Here is a 19,353-nt window from a genome sequence, read left to right on the forward strand (position 1 = left end):
CTTTTAACACGTTAGAAGAACGTGACATGGCCAAATGTGACGTTTTAATGTACAATGATTAATTAATGTTTTTGTGTGTGTGTGTGTGTGTGTGTGTGTGTGTGTGTGTGTGTGTGTGTGTGTGTGTGTGTGTGTGTGTGTGTGTGTGTGTGTGTGTGTGTGTGTGTGTGTGTCACAGCCATGGATATACAGCGCCCTCTGCTAGTGAAAAGTGAGAACTGCACTACTGTAACTTGCCCGTTGTACGTCACGCGGTCAGCTCCCTTCCAATTGGCTGTCCGGCTGAGATCACATGACCACCTCTCCTTTCACGATCCTGTTTGTAGCCAAATCGGCACTTAAACGGTGCAGTGAATGAGTTTCTTCAGACTTGTTTGATCATTTAAAAATGAAATAACTACCTTAAATGTTATTGTGCAGAAGGAACAGACGTTGACGCTTTTACATGTGGGATTTTAATTAACCTGGACGCATGAGAACAGGTGGGTTGACAGTTTTCACTAGCTGAGAGTGAGTTGTTTTTGTTGTTTTGCACTGTCAGCGACTCTTCGGTTGCTCAGTAAAGTTACAGTGGGTTATTAATAGGAATTATAGTACTGTTAAACACAAAACATAACATTACAATCAGAGGTGCTTTGCCTATTGTCATTAACTATACACTGGAGTAGTTACTTCCTAACCGACTGTGTTTTTAAGGTCTTTAAATATTTGCTAATCTTCGAAGTCGCTTACATGAACTACATTCCTGTGTTTAGTCTTGTACTAGTTAGCTAACCCTGTGTTATCTACTCTGAAGCTCACAAATAAGGCGTGGTGCTCTGTTATTCTTTCTTTGGGTAGTTTAAGAATTGAGCAGTCCTCTCTGACTCACTCCGCCTTCTACAACTTGAGCCAAAACTCTTGACTCACTTGTTCCTCTGCACAGATAGAAACAAGCCTTCTTTGTCCTCTGCTGCCAGTTGTAATTTGGTGCACTAGCCAGACCACCCTTTGCTTGAAGCCTTTTTGTTTACTTTAAATCTAGAGATTATAGGGAATCTGCTTTGTATAGCGCAGTGTATGAAGAGTAAAGTAACTTCACAATGTTTGAGGTGCTGGGAAATCTGTGTGAACTGTGTTACAGCTTCCAGTTGTTTTCACTGAATTAAAGTGTTTCACCCTGTACATCTTTGTCAGACTCCCATAGTGCTAGTCTTCTAGTTTCAGTTTTAGATCTGAAATATGTCAGATTTCAAAATGTCACGATTCCTCATTCCAAACTCTGTTACGGTAAAACCCAGCATTGTCTGGTTCTCAATATCATGCAGTGCATGAATTGTTTTGTGTGACTGTTCATGTGCAACAAACCACACAAGTTATTTTATGTCTTTCTGGATGCAATTTGAGAGAACAAAATGTGGTATTTAAATAAACTGAGTGTGTTGGTACATTCTGCTCTATTGCTCTCTTCCTAAACTTGTTGTTTGGTGTAATTTTTGATTGGAAAAAAAAAAACCCTGTCCATTCTGTCAAAACCATATTACTGATCATGTTTTGCCTTTTTTGAAATCAGTTTGGAGAAAATCCCGACAAACAAAATCAAACATGTTGGAGAGCCTTTATTCAACAGTCCAGTATACTGTATGGTCCCATATCAGCAGCTGTATTGAGTAATGTTTCTATGAGGAGACTCCGACTCATGTGACTGCTTGTTTAGGGTTGCATCCTGCTGCTGTCAGCAATTAAGTTGCCATACTTCCTCTTTCTTTATCCAATCACAAGACCTCAGATTCCAGTAAACGGTTTGTCACGATCACATATTTTAATTTTAAGCATTATTACTTACAGTTATTGATACACAGTGCTTTGGTGCAGTTGACCTGCATGCAGCCTGTCAGCAGCTGGAGCCGCATGTGTCTTTGTGCTAGAGATGAACTGTGCAGGTTATTCTCTGTCTCTGGTGTTGAAAACACCTAGAAGCTTCTCTTTGTAAAGTCTGTAAAGGTTAAGCCGAGGTGTGTGTGTGTTTAAAGGAGAGACAATAGTGTTTGAGATTGCCATATTGTTTCATAACGATGCAGCTACATTAAGTTAAAGTTATTTATGATTATCTCTTACTCAAACAGAAACTTTCCCTTTTCAATTATTCAGTTGTCAAATTCACTTCATAAATTTCTTAAAACCTAATTTTTATCCCCAACTGTTCAATGTCATACTTTTAATGTACTGTTGTTAAATCTTTTACCTCTTGTTGGCATTCAGAGCTGCCAACATGTAAAAGCTTTTAATGCAGCAGGTCATTCATTAAGTCTTTTGTGCAGAGACATGAAGACATGATGTAACATCACATGTTTTGTTCCTGTGTTTGGTCTCAGAGCTGCTGACTCTGAGCTGACAGGACTGGTACTGAATCAGATGTCATTTTGTCCTTCAGCGTGAAGATGGACATCACTTACAATAAGGTAAGTTTGGTGTTTTTTCATGCTCTGGTTCAAGTAATGAATCACTGTTGAATATTTTCCACCTTTGATTGATAGGGTTTGATTATTTGCTTAAAGCAGTTATCAAGTGAAAATACCAAGAATTTACTGGTCAAAGCTCAAAAAGAAATGAACAGACGAATTGATAAAGATTGCTAGTATTGCAATCGAGAGGTATTGGTTAGACTGTTCATGGGGAGTTTGAATCATCATATTGAAAATTATAATTGATTAATCACTCTGTTAGATTACACAGAGGCACAATCAATAAATCAATATTTTCCAGTTGTATGGACACATTTATTGTGTAATAATGGTCTTGCTTATTTTGTTTAATGGCAGCGTTCATGTTATATTAGAGGTTTATTGTTTAGTCTGACGTTGCTCTGTCATTGTGTTAATGTATCCCTCTGATGCCTGTAGCTGGTGGACGTGGAGTGGAGGAGACAAGACGACAGAAAAGCACAGCTGGTACGTTACAGACCACACACAAACACACACATACAGACCGGCGGTACTTCAGCAGACACACAAGCTGTCAACACAGAAGAAATACACCGGCACAATCATAGATAAACGTGATTTACTCAACGTCGATCAACACGTTCTTTCCAGTATTCCAGGTGTGTGGTAGCTCTGGCCACTGTAGCCACTGTGCTGCTGGCTGCCACGGCCGTCTATAACCTCCTGACTCCCAGGGTTTCATCCTCCCACACCGCCCCGAGCAGCAGCATCCGTCTGCCCCAGGCCGAGTCCTGCTACGACCCCTGCGAGTAAGAAAACATCTGCTCACACGTGGACACAGTCCTAAAGAGACCAGCACATTTATTCAGCTTTCATGTTTCAAACTGTCATCAACTTTAATAATTTAGCACTTTTTAGTATTAATATTAATTGTATTTAGTTATTCCTTTTACATGGTAACATTTGTTGAAACTAAAATAATGTTTTTATGTTATGCCTGTTCTATCTTCATTCGTTTTTACATATATGTATACTGTATATAAATACACATACATACATACATATAGAAGCACATGATAATAAGATGTTGAGCTTGGTGGTTCGCTCTTGTGTTCAGAAACTGCAGCTGACAAAATTGTCTCCACTCAATGTGCGCTTACTCGCTTGTTCCAAGCTTGTAACCATATTACATGGTCTTCATTAACAAATTAAATATGCTCAGTTGTCCTGGAACAGCAGATGTTTTAACTTTCCATTACTGTGAATATTGTTAGGAAACACAGGGTGACAAAACAACCCCCACTCAAGTTGCACATTCCATGCGATACGGTCAAAAGCTCCATAGCAAGAAAATAAGTGCACTTTATGTGTCAATGTTCAATTGACATAACAGTGTTTGTTGTTATTTTTTTTTAAGAATTGATGGCAAGATATGAAAAGAGTGAGACATTTTACAATTGAGAAATAAACATGACCATCGATGTAATGGCGACACCGTTTCTACTTGAGATATATCGGTCAGACTCAACAGGCAGAACCAGAAGTACAGATGTTAATCACTATCATCAAGACATTTCCTCTGTCCCCTGTCAGGATTGTTCTGGTGGAGAGCATCCCTGAGGGGCTGGAGTTTAATTCCAGCACCACTCACCCCTCCATCTTCCAGGCCTGGCTCAATCTGGTGAGCGAGGCTCGCAGCAGTGTCGACATAGCCTCCTTCTATTGGACGCTCACCAACAAGGACACCGGCACTCATGAGCCAACAGCCAATCAGGTCAGCTTGAGCTGTGAATGGCAGCAAAGGATGACTGTTATACACACACCTGACACCTCCTCAGAGCCTTACACCTGATCTGAATGTGTCTTCATACTTTTTTTTACTCCTCTAACATTGCATCATGATTCATGGGAGTAGGTGAGTGGGTGACAACTTAGAATTAGGTACTTAGAATTATCTCAACGAATCTATCATGAGTCTTTGCTTTAATTTCCTCTTCCTCTATGTCTTAATCTGAAATGAATCTTTTTGCCCCTAGCATTTACAAAATTGAAATAATTTTCTTGCTGTGCACAGGGTGAAACCATTCTGAAGAAACTAGCTGAGCTTTCAGGGAAGTTGTCTGTTCGGATCGCAGTCAACAGACCACAGGAGAGTCAGCCTCAGGACGACCTCAAGCTGCTCAACGATTCGGGTGATGCTCTGCTTTTAAAATACTTTTGCTTTTGTTATGTTGATTCCAATCATATGAACCAAACTTTCTATATACTTTTTATTTATTCCTATTCCTATTAATGTATTCAAATTCACAACTAGAATTAATTATGAGCACTAATATAATTATTTAAGTGTGTTAATTCAGAGGCTGCTGTCAGTCATGTCTCTGGTGCCACTGAAGAACACACTAACACATGATATATATATATATATATTATATATATATATATATACATGGCAATAGCTGTGTCTCAATTTAGGGGCTGCATCCTTTTGAGGACACGGTCTATGAGGGTGTGGCCTTTCAAACCAAAATGAGACGGTTCCTTACCGTTGCGTCACAAAGAGACGCTCCTGTTGCCTGGCAACCTTGACAACAACTAACTTTTTATCACAAAAACCTGACGTTTTAAGGCCCTTGGTTTTGACAGTTGCTCCGTTAGCTGTTGAACTGAACTGAAAAAGTGTGATCTTCAGGCTCTCTGTCGCTGTTGTTTGCTACCACATTATTTTCATTACCAGTGGCAATGACTCAATGAATCTTGGGATAGGTTGGGCCATGAAAGATCTACCTGCTGGATCCTCTGTGGCCCAGGAAAAGAAAGGACAGTCTTTATCACACTGCTGCGACACAATCGGATGCCACCCCTGGAGTGGGACACAGCTAATGTTTTGAGCTTGTGAAAAAATTCTTCCGACCATCATAACTTTTGTTATTTGAGTAATAATGTGCGTGTGTGTGCGTTACAGGGGCTGACATCAGGACAGTTAACATGAGAGACCTCACCTCAGGCGTCCTTCACACCAAGTTCTGGGTGGTGGACAAGAAGCACATTTACATTGGCAGTGCCAACATGGACTGGAGGTCCCTCACACAGGTACACACACACACACACAACACACACACACACACACACACACACACAACACACACACACACACACACACACACACACACACACACACACACACAGGTTGGTCAGACTGATTTTTTTCTTGTATATGTGGATTGGAATGGATTACCTCAATGTTTTTTTTTTGCTGTGTACATGGTATCAGTGTTTGGGTTGTTAGTGTAACGATTAGAGGAAGTGGATAAGAAATTATGTTTTGTTTAGGTATGTAGTTCAGAATTAAAGTCTGATGAAGAATCCCACACATTGTATCCTGTCCTGGCAGTGAAAGGTTGTCTGGTGCCCAGTCCAGGCAGAGGGGGAAGTTCTTGTTGGCTCAAACTTGTTGGCTCGGTCACATTCTTTGTCGTCACTCTGCTGCTTTGTCATTGCCATTGCCTCTGCCTCTCTCACGGTTGCTATTGAAAAAGAGAAAAAATGCCCTAAAGAATAACCTTTTAAAAAAAAATCTACGACATGTAAGTTGTGATTGAGAATACGTGTGTGTGTTCTGCTGGTGGTCTCCAGGTGAAGGAGCTGGGCGTGGTGGTCTACAACTGCAGCTGTTTGGCTGCAGACCTGGGTAAGATCTTTGAGGCCTATTGGTTCCTGGGAGAGAGTCAGAAGATCCCATCACCCTGGCCCTCCAGCTTCTCCACCCTCTACAACAAGGACACACCTCTCCAGCTGCCACTCAACAACACGCCGTCCAACGTTTATCTGTCGGTGAGATACAAACAGGGAAGAAGGAGAGATTGTTTCTATTGCTGATCCCAAAGACTAAAACCCCAAAGTCTTTAATACCAAACTAGAAAGAATACATTTAAAGTGGCAGCATATACTCACTTTTTTTCCCTTCATTCCCCGCAGTAATTACTTTAGTGTTAGTAAAACCATTTGTTTTATCATTTAAGTTATATTATAAAAAGTCTCCAGTTCTCTCCCTTCAGTACCTTATTACATCTACAGAGCACTTCTAATGACCACCGAGCGGTACCATTATTCCAGTAGGACTTTACACTTACTTTATGAATGCTCTCCTGTATTGATTCAAAATGAACAAATAATTAACTAGATGTCTTTGTTTTCTCTGTCACTCTCTCTCGCAGAGTTCCCCTCCGTCCTTCTGTGCAGCCGGCAGGACCCCAGACATTCAGTCCATCCTCAGTGTGATGGAGGATGCCCAGAGCTTCATCTACATTGCTGTCATGAACTACCTGCCCACCATGGAGTTTTCACACCCTAAAAGGTACAGATGTAACTACAGGGAGAATGGCTGAGAAGAGTCAGATTAAGGTTTTACGGTATCTACAGGTACTGTAGTTCAGATCTTTGATAACCTCCAGGATTAAGTGCATCTGTTTCATCCTCTTAAGTCAGTTTTAACCACAAAGTAACACGTTAGTCATATTGTGTTCGAAAAGTGGACAGAAATGTGAAATGAGTGTAAACACTTGAGAAGAAATGTGTCATCAGAAATCCTTGTTTGAAATTCTGTTATTTCTTTGTAATTTAAATTAATTCTGCAGAACAAGTAAAATCCATGAATGAAACCTACATTTCCTTCTTTAAGGTGTTTCATTAAAACACCCAGTAGTTGCACCAGGGTTGACTTGACCATTTCTTTTGAGAATTAATAAGGTATTTATGAACTGGAACACAGCTGAAGGGTGACTGAATGGTTAGTGTGATGGTGCCGTGTCCTCATACTCTGCATGCGGCGCCCTCTGCAGGTACTGGGCAGACATCGACACCCAGCTGAGGAGAGTGGCATACGAGAGGCGGGTCAAGGTGCGCCTGCTGATCAGCTGCTGGGCCAGCACCCAGCCAGTCATGTTTCCCTTCCTGAAGTCTCTGGCCTCAGTTTACGACCCCATGAACAAACTAGACATCCAGGTGGTGAGTACCTCTTCTTTATGTCTTTATGACAAAAAACTGACAAAGGAGGTTGTACATATTATGATGTAGTAAAAACAATATCCTGATGACCTCTTGTTTCCCTTATCCAGAGGCTGTTTGTGGTGCCTGCCAACCCCAAGCAGAAGGAGATTCCCTTCGCCAGAGTCAACCACAACAAGTACATGGTGACTGACAAGATAGCTTACATAGGTGAGGCTGCAGGTGCACTGCATGGTTCATGTGAAACACAATTGGATAATAACATATGTTGTTAGTAACTGGCTTTTGAGGAGGTTTTTTCATTGTCAGTATTCACAGGAGGACTCTCTCTGCTTCCCTTATAACATGTCATTTTGTTTAAGGATGATTCATTTTATCATTTGCATTTCAAAGGCTAAAAGAATAATTCATTCATTCATTTTGAATCATTAGTCACCTCTGATTGTACACATTTAATGGTACACACTAATATTTATCATGTCCAAGTGATGAATGGGCTGAAATGTAACATGTCTCTTTCTGTCTTCAGGTACATCTAATTGGTCAGGTGACTACTTTGTGCACACAGCTGGCTCAGCGTTGGTTGTCAACCAGACTGCATCACGGTCCCCGGACCCGACCGTCCAATCACAGCTGAAGGCTGTGTTTGAGAGGGACTGGAGCTCTGACTACAGCACCCCTGTCACCCAAAACTCCAACCTCAAAGACTTCTGTTAGTTTCATCAGCCACTTTTACAAACAAACCATTTCAGCACCGCAGATATTACAGTGTTATAGTTGCACATTTATTTTAGTTTTCAAAGTCTCATGCACTATCTCAGGTACCCAGTTTGAAAGAGAGTCAACTTCATTAAACTTGACTTATCACAGCTTTAGTGCCAAACTCCAATTTGACAGTAATGTGCCATCAAACCACTTAACTGTCAAGGGTTGTACATGGGTGCCTGGTCTTTTTTTTTTTTTTTTTTTTGTAAGAGGCAACAATGTCTTTGCATTTCTTTGCTCTTCCTATCAAAGCTACATGTGTGCGTAAAAAGCCAATTAACATTATTTTTACCCTGCTGGATCATCAGATCTAGGTCCTCAGTCAGAATGTACTGCGACTTGTTACCAGCATTGACAAACAGTGAACAGACAATGTTACCTTTACAAAAAACTCCAACAGATACTGTAGAGTAACAAAAGCCTGAGACCACTTTCCCCCTCCGGAGGAAGTGGTCTCAGGCTTTAAACCTCTAAATAGTTTAATGGTGTGGTTTGTGTCACGTCGTGCTGGTAGCACTAGGGTGCGCTGTTTGATCGCTTCATTCAGATTCTTTCCATACTCACTTATGTTAAGTGATCTTTTAATTGATCACTCTCGTATTAAAGATCAATCACGATGCTTTTCTTTTATACAACTTCAGCCTCTATGGGAGTTTTTTTTTTTCATCCCAACTCATCTCAGGGAGTAAAGATTCTGTGTTTTCTTAGTTTGCTGGAATCTGGAATAATCAATTCATGCTCAGACTGGCGTGCTGTGCCTGTGCTGTTTTTAAAATTCACTCTCAGTCTTCATGACTGTTTTAAAATAAACTTATGAATAAATACATTTAATACTGAAGTCAGCATTACATACAGCAGACTGGAAGTTTGCAGCAGCAGTAGATGACAAACATTTAATTTCCACTGTGTGGAGTGATTGAAACTACTAATTAGTGGAGAGATGGTTGTTATGGCAACTGTCCAAGGAAGCGTGTTTACTAGTTGCAGCATGTTTATAAAAACGCTGTGGAACAATTATTATGTACATGTCATTATCTCCTAACTCCTTTTAAAGCAATGATTCTCAATAAATGATTTTGATTCAGGCAAACCTGTTTCAACCTGTTCTTTGTTCTTCATGTGCTTTCTGATACACACACTATATATTCACGGCTTTTATTTATATGACACAATGGACTCTATCCAACTCTTTTATTGATTTCCTGCCAACAAGCTTCTGGTTCAGGTACCATCATTGTATGATGTTCAAGAGACAAGAGGTTTGCTTCACCTCATACTCTCCTCACTGGTCCAGAACATACTGTTCTTAAATAATCTTCTTGTGTGATCAGCATGAATAAAAGAACTTACAGTGATGTTTGTAGGCATTTTGCATCTCCTGCTCTGGAGCAGGTTTTCTTCACAGCCCTCTCTGTATTTGTCTGCATCCATCCTTCCCTCAGTTCTGACCGGTCTCTCTGCCCCTGCCAATGAAAAGCATACCCCAAAATATGAGTCTGCCACCACCATGCTTCACCACAGGGATGGTATTAGCCAGGTGGAGCAGGGCCCGGTGTCCGCCAGGCATAGGAGTTCAGCCCAAAAGGTTTGTTGCCTCATCAGAACAGAAAACCTTCCTTGGCAAACTCAAAGCAGCTGTCATGTGCCTTTTACTCAAAATGGTTTCTGTCAAGCATCTCCACCACACAGGCCTGATGACAGAGTACTGCTAAGATGGCTGATGGTCTCACCTCTGCAGAGGATTTCTGAAGCTCTGTTACAGTGACTGTTTGGTTCTTGTTGACTTACTCAGTTTGGACAAACAGGCAACTCTAGGAAGAGACCCAGGGATTTGAAGCTTCTTCCATATCTCAATAATCGAGATGTCTCTGCTGCTGCAAACACTGAAAGCTTCGCAGATGGCTTGCTCTGATCTGTGCCTCAACAGGTTTATAATAGCTGTCTATGGAGAGTTCCTTAGACTTCATGACGTGGCTTTTGTCCTGACATGCAGTGTGAATTGTGGGACTTTAAAGCAAAACAGGAAGCAGCTGACCACATTGTGGAGAACCACAGCAAAGGGTCTGGATACATCTCTAACTGAGAGAGTTCTGAATTTGTAAAAAAAACAACTTATTTTCATATTGTCATTATGGGTTACTGAGAGTAGACTGATGGGCAATAACACAATAAAGTACCAGAAGTGATGACCTCTGAACACTGTATGTAGGAAGGGTGAGGAACCTTTTAAACGTGTTCCCACTTGGATAAATAACTGAAATCCAAGTGGATTGAAATAAACCTACAAAATGAAATGAAATGAAAAAATGAAGAGCCGCTGTAGTGTCACTGTTATTATAAAAGCAGTAAGGGGGCAGCTGTAGTGTCCTCTGGCCTCCTGCTGTGACGTTGTCTCTTCTGTGGAGCTGTCAGGTTGTTCCCAGACACAGTACAATAGACCAGCTGGGCTTTTTCTGTCTCCATACATTCCCATAAGCCTCCATCTGCGCACAGCGGCGCGGAGGAGGAGCGTTATCGGGACCGGGACCGGTCATCAGGGCGGACATGGCGGCGGCGCACAGCCCAGGATAGACACTGCTGAAGTGGAACTGAGGAGGCTGTTTGTCAGCCTGTGAACTGCTGAACGATTCGATAAAACACTGTTTGATGCCACCTGCAATCATGGACGAGCAACTTTTGTTTTTGCGTGTTCCTGCGCGGAGATGCTGCTGGTGTTTCGGTGCGCCAAGACTGACACTTTCTGTGGGTGAGGCTGCAAAGTTTCCAGGCGGAGCTCCAAACCAGAGCGACCACTTCAGAGGAATGAAGGTATGAGAATATAGGACCATATCGATCAAATCAGAGGTGGATTGAGATGGGTTTTTGTTTTCCTAGTAAGATCCTTTTTTGAAACGCGTCTTTTTCACGTTTTTCTCCAACTTCCCATCAAGTTTGTTTATTGTGGATAAACGCACCAACAAGTCTTTACCATATAGGGCTGTAACCTGCAGCTGACCTTGACTACATTCAACTCTATAGGCTATAATTAGACATACAGCATAGTTCCTAATGAGTGAGATATGACGGTGTCTGCGCATGTTCATCAAAGTTTTACAGTTCCCTCAGTTAATGGTAACCCTCCACACGCCTCGTACAGTCCTCCTGATTTTAGAAAGAGGAGAAAACACAAAGTATTCTGTCATAATAATGTGTTACAGTCGGTTACTGTCACAGTTGAACTGCTCATCTCTCAAACTGCTGTCTCTGCGGTTTCAGCGGCTCCGCCCGGATTAAAGCCGCGCTCACGTCCTCCTTGTCCCGCTCCTCCGCTCACTCCCGCCGGCCTGGTGGCTTCAAGGTACAACATGTTCACACACATGCTGCAACTCTCTGCTCCAAGCCCGCTCTCTGTGCTCACTCCACTCGCGCATCCAAGAAGGCTTACAAGGTTTTAAAAGAAGTGGGGAGAGTTTAGATCAACCAGGGAAAAGAAAGTTAAATCTCCAGCAGTCAATGAATCAATTCAGTGACCTCCTTACTTGTAAAAGTAGCCTACAATAATCCATCATCCTCATTTCAAGAGAGGTGAGTGATTTCACACTTCTTTGTTTTCTAATGACAGATAATTGATTTATATTTTTTTTACCCTTTCAAGAAATATTGCAATTTAACTCTGTGTGTTATTAATGGGGATTTTGAATAGACGAGATAATCACTGTAGTATTTAGCCATGTGGTAACTATTGATTGTATATAATTTATCATGCTGTGTTTGTGTTTTCCATTTTATGTAAATTGGTTTGCTGAGCCATTTTGCATTCAGTCAGCCAATCAATAAAGATAAGATTAACATTTTATCTTTCATGGATTTTCTATTTTAAATACGTAAAGTCTTACAAGTGAGTATGCTTTTATTTCTGACTAAAAGCACCTCAGTGATGACAAGTGATTACAACATCCACAGTTAGTAGCAAGAACCTGTGAGGACACATGAAGGCAGCACGAAGGAGACGCCTTCAATAACCAGCACCTGTGCTGTACAGAAAAACAACAGGGCCGCAACTTCTCACAATGGTCACTGGTTATTTTTGTTCCTGACTTAATGTACAAACTCCTCCTATTCTGCGCGTGTCACGTTGCAGTGGCAGTTTTCTAACACTTGTCTGCAGCATTGGTGCAGGTTTGAACCGACAGACTCACACAGTGTTCTGGCTCTCCGCTTGTCTCACTTCACATCTCTCTCAGAGGCTCCCCTGGGATCCCAGAGAAAATTACAATCCAGTACAACTCAGGCTGAAAATCTGAGCTCAGTTGAATTATACATCTTATACAAATTTCACCAGAGAAGAAAAATAAATCAGCAGACGAGCCTGCGGTGTTGCTCTCCTCTCACTGCAGCACAAATGGATCATAAACACATGGAAATAAACAAGGCCAGTGTTATAGTTTCATCTTGGTGCTTGTACATTATTCTCCTAAATCTACTGTCTTTAACTAATTATATTTCTTACCTAAATCACAGTCCAGACCAGAGCATTCGAACAAAAGCTCCAGCTGTGGTCCACTGGTTCTGATTGTTTACGGGTGTGTCTAAATGTGAGAATCAAACACACCCAGTCTCTGCTGACTGCAGACCGGTCTGAGACGTGAGACGTGAGAGACTGAGACGTGCTGTTTCATAAATACTCCTACTGACGCAGAGCGAGCTGTGTGGTGTTTTTACACCAATACAAAGAATCCATCAATGTTTCTTTAAATTTACGAGACCCTTGCTCTTACTCTCTCTTTCTCCATCGTTCATAAATTCTCAGTTTTCAGCATTTTTCAGCCATGGATATTATATACAATATTATCTTATATTTATACAGTATATGGCTTCAAAATGTTATTCCTCACAAATGTAGCTAAAGCAGGACAAACAAATGCACCCTGAGGTATCTCCTGCATGTCACTTCCCAGTGTGTAAACTATTCAGTGTCATCGGGGGCCATGGAGGCAGAGCAGCGGGGCCCAATCCAGGAGGTTATTTCTGTCTCCCTGTAAACCATGCAGCCCCCACCCATCCAGTGACCCATGAAAAGTGTGTGTGTGTGTGTGTGTGTGTGTGTGCGTGCGTGTGTGTGTGTGTTGTGTGTGTGTGTGTGTGTGTGTGTGGACCTGGCAGTATTTGATAGATGGTGCTCCTGTACACTGTGAGTGTTCAGGTGTACAGCCTTACCACTGACTTGGTTATGTGACCTTACAAACACCAGTTATGTGTGTCATGTTAGTTGGTCACGGTGGCCATTTAAAACGGTCATTATCAGGGTTTATATGTGCAAACACACTGGCCTCCTGGACACACACACAAGATTGAAATTTGCAGGACAAATGGTAAAAAGTGTTTTGCCAGAAATTAAAAATGGCAGGAAATGTGTTTCAGTAGAAATGGGCTTGGGCAAAACATTTGTTTTGAATCAAGGAGTCAAGGAAAAACAGGATTTTTGCTCCAATACTTATCTGTATGAGAAAGAAAATAAAGCTGTTTATACAGTAAATGGCCACATGGTGTTGGCTCCATATTCAAAGCTAATGACTTGTTTTAACCTCTTACATAACCTAATATTAGATGATAATAAAGTAAAAACAATAACTATGCAAAAAATATAACACTACTATAATAGTAACACTACTAAACACTGCTAATAATAATAAGTCACATTCAACATGCAAATATAAATACAGGAATGATTTCTGTTTGTTGGATGTTCAAATTTGATTTGAAGAGCAGTGAACACTGTTTATTCACATCTGCTCTTATCACTGCAGCATCCAGCTGCACCACACAGCTAATGCTGTAATTTGAAAGAGCTGCCAAGGGACGAATTCAGTGTGTGTGCATGTGCGTGTGTGTGTGTGTGTGTGCATGCTGCCTTGAGGACCTACCAGTAAAATGGAGATCCCCTGATGAAATTAGTCAGCAATGTTGTGACAGATTATATCTTTACTCTCCATGCAGATGTTTCAGCTGCAGAGATGTGCAGGAAGGACCAAAGAACCAGCCTGTAGCAGGTACTGTGTGTTTACGTGTGTGTGTTTACGTGTGTGTGTGTGTGTGTGTGTGTGTGTGTGTGTGGTGTGTGTGTGTGTGTGTGTGTGTGTGTGTGGGACCTGGCAGTATTTGATAGATGGTGCTCCTGTACACTGTGAGTGTTCAGGTGTACAGCCTTACCACTGACTTGGTTATGTGACCTTACAAACACCAGTTATGTGTGTCATGTTAGTTGGTCACGGTGGCCATTTAAAACGGTCATTATCAGGGTTTATATGTGCAAACACACTGGCCTCCTGGACACACACACACAAGATTGAAATTTGCAGGACAAATGGTAAAAAGTGTTTTGCCAGAAATTAAAAATGGCAGGAAATGTGTTTCAGTAGAAATGGGCTTGGGCAAAACATTTGTTTTGAATCAAGGAGTCAAGGAAAAACAGGATTTTTGCTCCAATACTTATCTGTATGAGAAAGAAAATAAAGCTGTTTATACAGTAAATGGCCACATGGTGTTGGCTCCATATTCAAAGCTAATGACTTGTTTTAACCTCTTACATAACCTAATATTAGATGATAATAAAGTAAAAACAATAACTATGCAAAAAATATAACACTACTATAATAGTAACACTACTAAACACTGCTAATAATAATAAGTCACATTCAACATGCAAATATAAATACAGGAATGATTTCTGTTTGTTGGATGTTCAAATTTGATTTGAAGAGCAGTGAACACTGTTTATTCACATCTGCTCTTATCACTGCAGCATCCAGCTGCACCACACAGCTAATGCTGTAATTTGAAAGAGCTGCCAAGGGACGAATTCAGTGTGTGTGCATGTGCGTGTGTGTGTGTGTGTGTGTGCATGCTGCCTTGAGGACCTACCAGTAAAATGGAGATCCCCTGATGAAATTAGTCAGCAATGTTGTGACAGATTATATCTTTACTCTCCATGCAGATGTTTCAGCTGCAGAGATGTGCAGGAAGGACCAAAGAACCAGCCTGTAGCAGGTACTGTGTGTTTACGTGTGTGTGTTTACGTGTGTGTGTGTGTGTGTGTGTGTGTGTGTGTGTGGTGTGTGTGTGTGTGTGTGTATGTTTGTGTGTGTGTGTGTTTCAGTCCTAATTACTTAATTATACCATAATTTACTATTTTCCTAATCGTTTTTCCTATTTAATCCTGTGTGTGGAAAAAAGTAGAATCTGCACATTAAAGGTCCCATACAGTATAAAGGTAGATGTCCATGTGTTGTTTGCTTATAAAGCAGGTTTAGGTTCTATATTGATATTGTGAAAGCATCAAAGCGCTGAGTCCACAGAGAAATGCACACAGCCTGTATTCTAAAACCAGCTGTCAGGACCTCTGTACCTTTGTGATGTCACAACAAAGCAGTCACCAAGCCCAGCCCACCTGGACCCACCATCCAACCTTGCGGGATTTGGTTTCTGAGTGTTTACCTAATAGCTGTTGTTACTAGAGCTCCAGAGAGAAGCTTTAGGGAGGAGATGTAAAACTACATTGAGATGGTTTTTGTTACATAAAACCATAAAAATATCTTCTTATGAATATTAAAACTTCAAATAAAACATCTGAAAAGTATAAAATATGATACCTTTAAACATTTATACATCAAATTTGAACTGATATCATTTTGAGTTGGTCTGTTTGTCCTCAGATGAAAATCTTTTCTGTTCATGACGTTGATCTGCACAGTGATAAAAAGAATAGACAAAAAAAATAGTTAGAAAAACAAAGTACGTAGAGATGCAATCAGTGAACAAGCAAACAACAAGCAATTTATTGAAATCTCACACTTCAACCCAAAGCAACAACAATCAAGATCGATGGAGACGAAGAATGTGTTGGATAATGGATGCACATGACAAAAGAGGCAGGGTGTAAAACAGCAGCAGCAGAGCAGTAAGAGAACTGACAAATGAAATGAGAAAATCTAAATATTGTGAGGCAGGGAAATTCCCACAGGAGGCTTCAAGTAGTATTTTTCTTTTGCCAGGATTGTTTTCTTTTGTTGTTTTCTTTATTACATAAAAGGCAAGTAACATATGAAAAACAGAATGGCCTCTAATATTTAATTGAAATAATTAATATTATAGATCCAGGATAAACATGACAAAAACATAGCAGATAAGAAAACATATAATACTGCCATTTAGCACAGTGCGGTCTACAGTGTGATTTAGCAGCAGAATGTCACTGAGCTAATTGCACTTTAATTACCACAGCGTCCTCTCAGTGGACACGTGTGGTGACGAGGGTGCGAACATTAAAGGGTGGAAACCCGTCCCTTGACACGGCTGGTTCTGATCATACCTGCCTGATGTTTGGGGGGAGGTGGGGAACCACTACATGCTCAGAACAGGCTGGATGAACAGTGGGTGACATGTTGCCACCTAATGAGGCAGTTATATGTTTTATCATGTTTAACTATATTAACAAGAAGCGTTTGGATTGCCAGGTTGTGATGAAACCCTGTAGGTGATGTCTTTAATCGACGGCTCATTATAAAATGAGAAACCCGTGGCATTTTATTAATAGCTTATTAGTGTAACTGGTTAATTAGAAAGTGAGTCCTTAATTCAGGGCTACGGGTTTCTCATTTTATGAGTCATCAGTTTAAATGGTAGTATATTATTAATCAGTGTTCTTCCGCTATAGTCCATCAATTTATCTTTAACTAATAGATGCATATAACAACAAAACATAAAAACATAAATACAGGCGTGCAGGTGTAAATGTTTGATCTTAGTGTTTGACTTTGGTCTGGATGCTCAGTGGTCTGTTGTTGCAGAAAGAATGAAGAGAAATAGAAGTTCATGTAAAGGAGGATACACACTAGCCTGCTTATGGCTCATCACTAGTCTACAAAGCATGAAAAGTGTATTTTAAATGAAGAAAGCCATAAGTTATTTAATTCACGTATAAATGATTCATGACGTTTGCCTTCTAGATGGATGCTACTGTGATGTTTTGCTCTGAAGGTGAGTGTGAACTATGCAAAAAAGATGAAAACTACAGTCGTAACAGTGAAAGTAACAGATTCAAAGAAAACCAGTGTGTGATTTGTTGATGAACTGACCTGATGCGAACAGGGAGAGAATATGGGAGAGGCCAGGCTGAGGGTTCTGCTGTTCTCTTGTTACACATCACCTGTTACTTTAGGCCTGTAAGACTGTACCTGTACTTATGAGTGTGAGCGATGTCTGTCTTTCTGTCTATATCTGTAACGTGTCCGGGTTCACCTTCATGGAAACCACTGTGATACTGTGTGTACGTTGTAGTACTGATATTAACTGAAGGACTCTCGCTCTCTCTCTCTCTCTCTCTCTCCGTTAGGCACGGTCAGCGTCGAACAAACACAGCAGCCAAGAGAAGAACTGTATCATTACAACCGCACACACCTGAAAAATGGATTTAATGTGTGTCGCAATGTGCAGAGGAAGATTTGTTCATGCTGTATGTCAAAGACACAGCAGGTGCCATCATGTTTATTTTATGGGTTTCTATTTTGATCATTTAATATTTTAATGATAAATTGGATGATATGTAAACAGGCAATCCAGGATATATGACAAATGTTAAAGGATATTGCATTATTTTGAAACAGGCTGGGCCTTGTTGTTGTTGGTATTTACTGCACAAGTAATAAATTGTAACAGTGGTTGGCCTCTGTGGTGGAAGAAATAAAACTTCCTGTTTCTTAGCTCTCAGTCTCTTTTCTCATCCGCCCGTGTCACTGAATGTAATCAAGCAATTTAGATCATTTCTCACTTCTCTCCTGTGTGATTAAGCTAAATACATGGATCTTAAGGGCCAACACCAACCTGTTTCATCAGGTGGGATTCATTCATGGTCTTTAATAGAAGATATTTTTCTGAAGCACCAAAGGGGATTGCCAAAACTTATTTCCAAGATGAGGCTCTCTAAATACGCCTCTTCAAAAATCTCTTCCGCATGGTGATGCTGGCAACACAAAGTGCTGTTCTTGTTTAAGATATTAGCAGTAAAAATACATTTATTTGTCAAAAGTAAATTGCAAAGGATCATTTAGTGTCTCAGAGTTTCCCCTCATGGTTCCCTTATACTCGGCGTAACTGCCCTGAAACCACTGTGCTTTCTGTCGGTTTGTTTGCTTTCCCTCCCTCCGTCTTTTGGCCTTTCTGACAGCAGCGGATGGTGTCTTCATGAAAATGACAATTCATGGCTCAAAACAAATTATTCATGTGTCTGAACGGTGGGAAAGTAGACGAGTAAAGTTTTTAAGCTTGAAGGTGTGAGCTGTGAGTGGGCATCGCGAGGAAAGAACCTGTGTGATCCTTCTGACTCACTTTCTGTTAAACCCACAGGATTCTCAGGGCTTTAGCTGTGTGTGAAGTGTGTGTGTGTGTGTGTGTGTGTGTGTGTGTGTGTGACTGGCTCCATCCTCGATGACTCAGCTCTCAACTACTCTGCACTTTGTAGGGATTAACTGAGGCATGTGGCAGACAAACATCGCTACTAATGAGAACAGAAACTACATTTATCACCCAGAGACCTGATGAAGCGTCACACTTTCTCTCTGAGATACTCTGTGGGGTGGAAATCACAGATTTGTTAAATCAGGCCAACACCCACTTATAAAAATGATCAATGGTGCAGATTTAATTCAAATTCTGGTGTGTTTGATGGAAGGTGGATATTAGAATGATTCACTGTGAAAAAATGAACCCTGACAGACATAATTTTAACAAGTGAGATCATTTTGAGAAAGATTTATTTGCACAATAAGAAAACATACAATGCAATGTAAATATAGTAAAAACAAATGCACAGTTAATAAAAAAACAAACAACAGAAACCTGGCTTACTAATGTGCATGTGCCAATCAGTAACTTCTTTCTTCAGTTTCTCCTTGTCCAAGTTTCCCATTCGTTCTCTGTGAACATGACAAACAGCCATAACAGCATAAGATTTCACATCATAGTTAAAAGGTTTAAATATCACATTTAAACCTAATGCTCAGAATGAGTCATGATTGGTTAAAGCAGCTATTTGTAAGTTTTGCTATTGCTACATAGCTAGCATAAGCATTAACAACCGTTTTACCAGTCTTGTTAAGAGCTTCAGCCACTGTTGTGTTTACAA

General features: G+C 40.7%; 1 protein-coding gene and 1 long non-coding RNA gene across 3 annotated transcripts; both read left to right on the forward strand.

Annotated features, from left to right (window-relative positions):
- The first annotated feature begins 312 nt into the window (after positions 1–312).
- On the forward strand, positions 313–8,626 carry pld3 (phospholipase D family, member 3). Its single transcript, XM_056375162.1, has 12 exons — positions 313–482; positions 2,355–2,441; positions 2,883–2,930; positions 3,075–3,232; positions 4,017–4,197; positions 4,498–4,615; positions 5,389–5,516; positions 6,060–6,257; positions 6,641–6,780; positions 7,265–7,430; positions 7,541–7,640; positions 7,960–8,626. The coding sequence occupies exons 2-12, from the start codon at positions 2,421–2,423 to the stop codon at positions 8,145–8,147; spliced, it is 1,446 nt and encodes a 481-aa protein (XP_056231137.1). The 5' UTR covers positions 313–482; positions 2,355–2,420; the 3' UTR covers positions 8,148–8,626.
- A 1,947-nt stretch (positions 8,627–10,573) lies between these two features.
- LOC130167967 (uncharacterized) lies at positions 10,574–17,934 on the forward strand. 2 transcript variants are annotated; one of them, XR_008827355.1, is made up of 4 exons: positions 10,574–11,003; positions 11,451–11,759; positions 15,169–15,221; positions 17,566–17,934. It is a non-coding gene; the product is annotated as an uncharacterized LOC130167967 (long non-coding RNA). The 2 variants fall into 2 exon arrangements; XR_008827356.1 differs by having other exon boundaries at positions 10,578–11,003; positions 11,451–11,532.
- Positions 17,935–19,353: the final 1,419 nt, after the last annotated feature.

The sequence above is a fragment of the Seriola aureovittata genome, chromosome 4 (assembly GCF_021018895.1).
Source record: "Seriola aureovittata isolate HTS-2021-v1 ecotype China chromosome 4, ASM2101889v1, whole genome shotgun sequence".
NCBI classification, from domain to species: domain Eukaryota; kingdom Metazoa; phylum Chordata; class Actinopteri; order Carangiformes; family Carangidae; genus Seriola; species Seriola aureovittata.

Coding starts and splice junctions, on each gene's coding strand:
- pld3 (XM_056375162.1), top strand. CDS start 2,421: ATGGACATCACTTACAATAAG. Junction 4,198..4,497: donor ATGAGCCAACAGCCAATCAG/GTCAGCTTGAGC, acceptor TGCTGTGCACAG/GGTGAAACCATTCTGAAGAA. Junction 4,616..5,388: donor CAAGCTGCTCAACGATTCGG/GTGATGCTCTGC, acceptor TGTGCGTTACAG/GGGCTGACATCAGGACAGTT.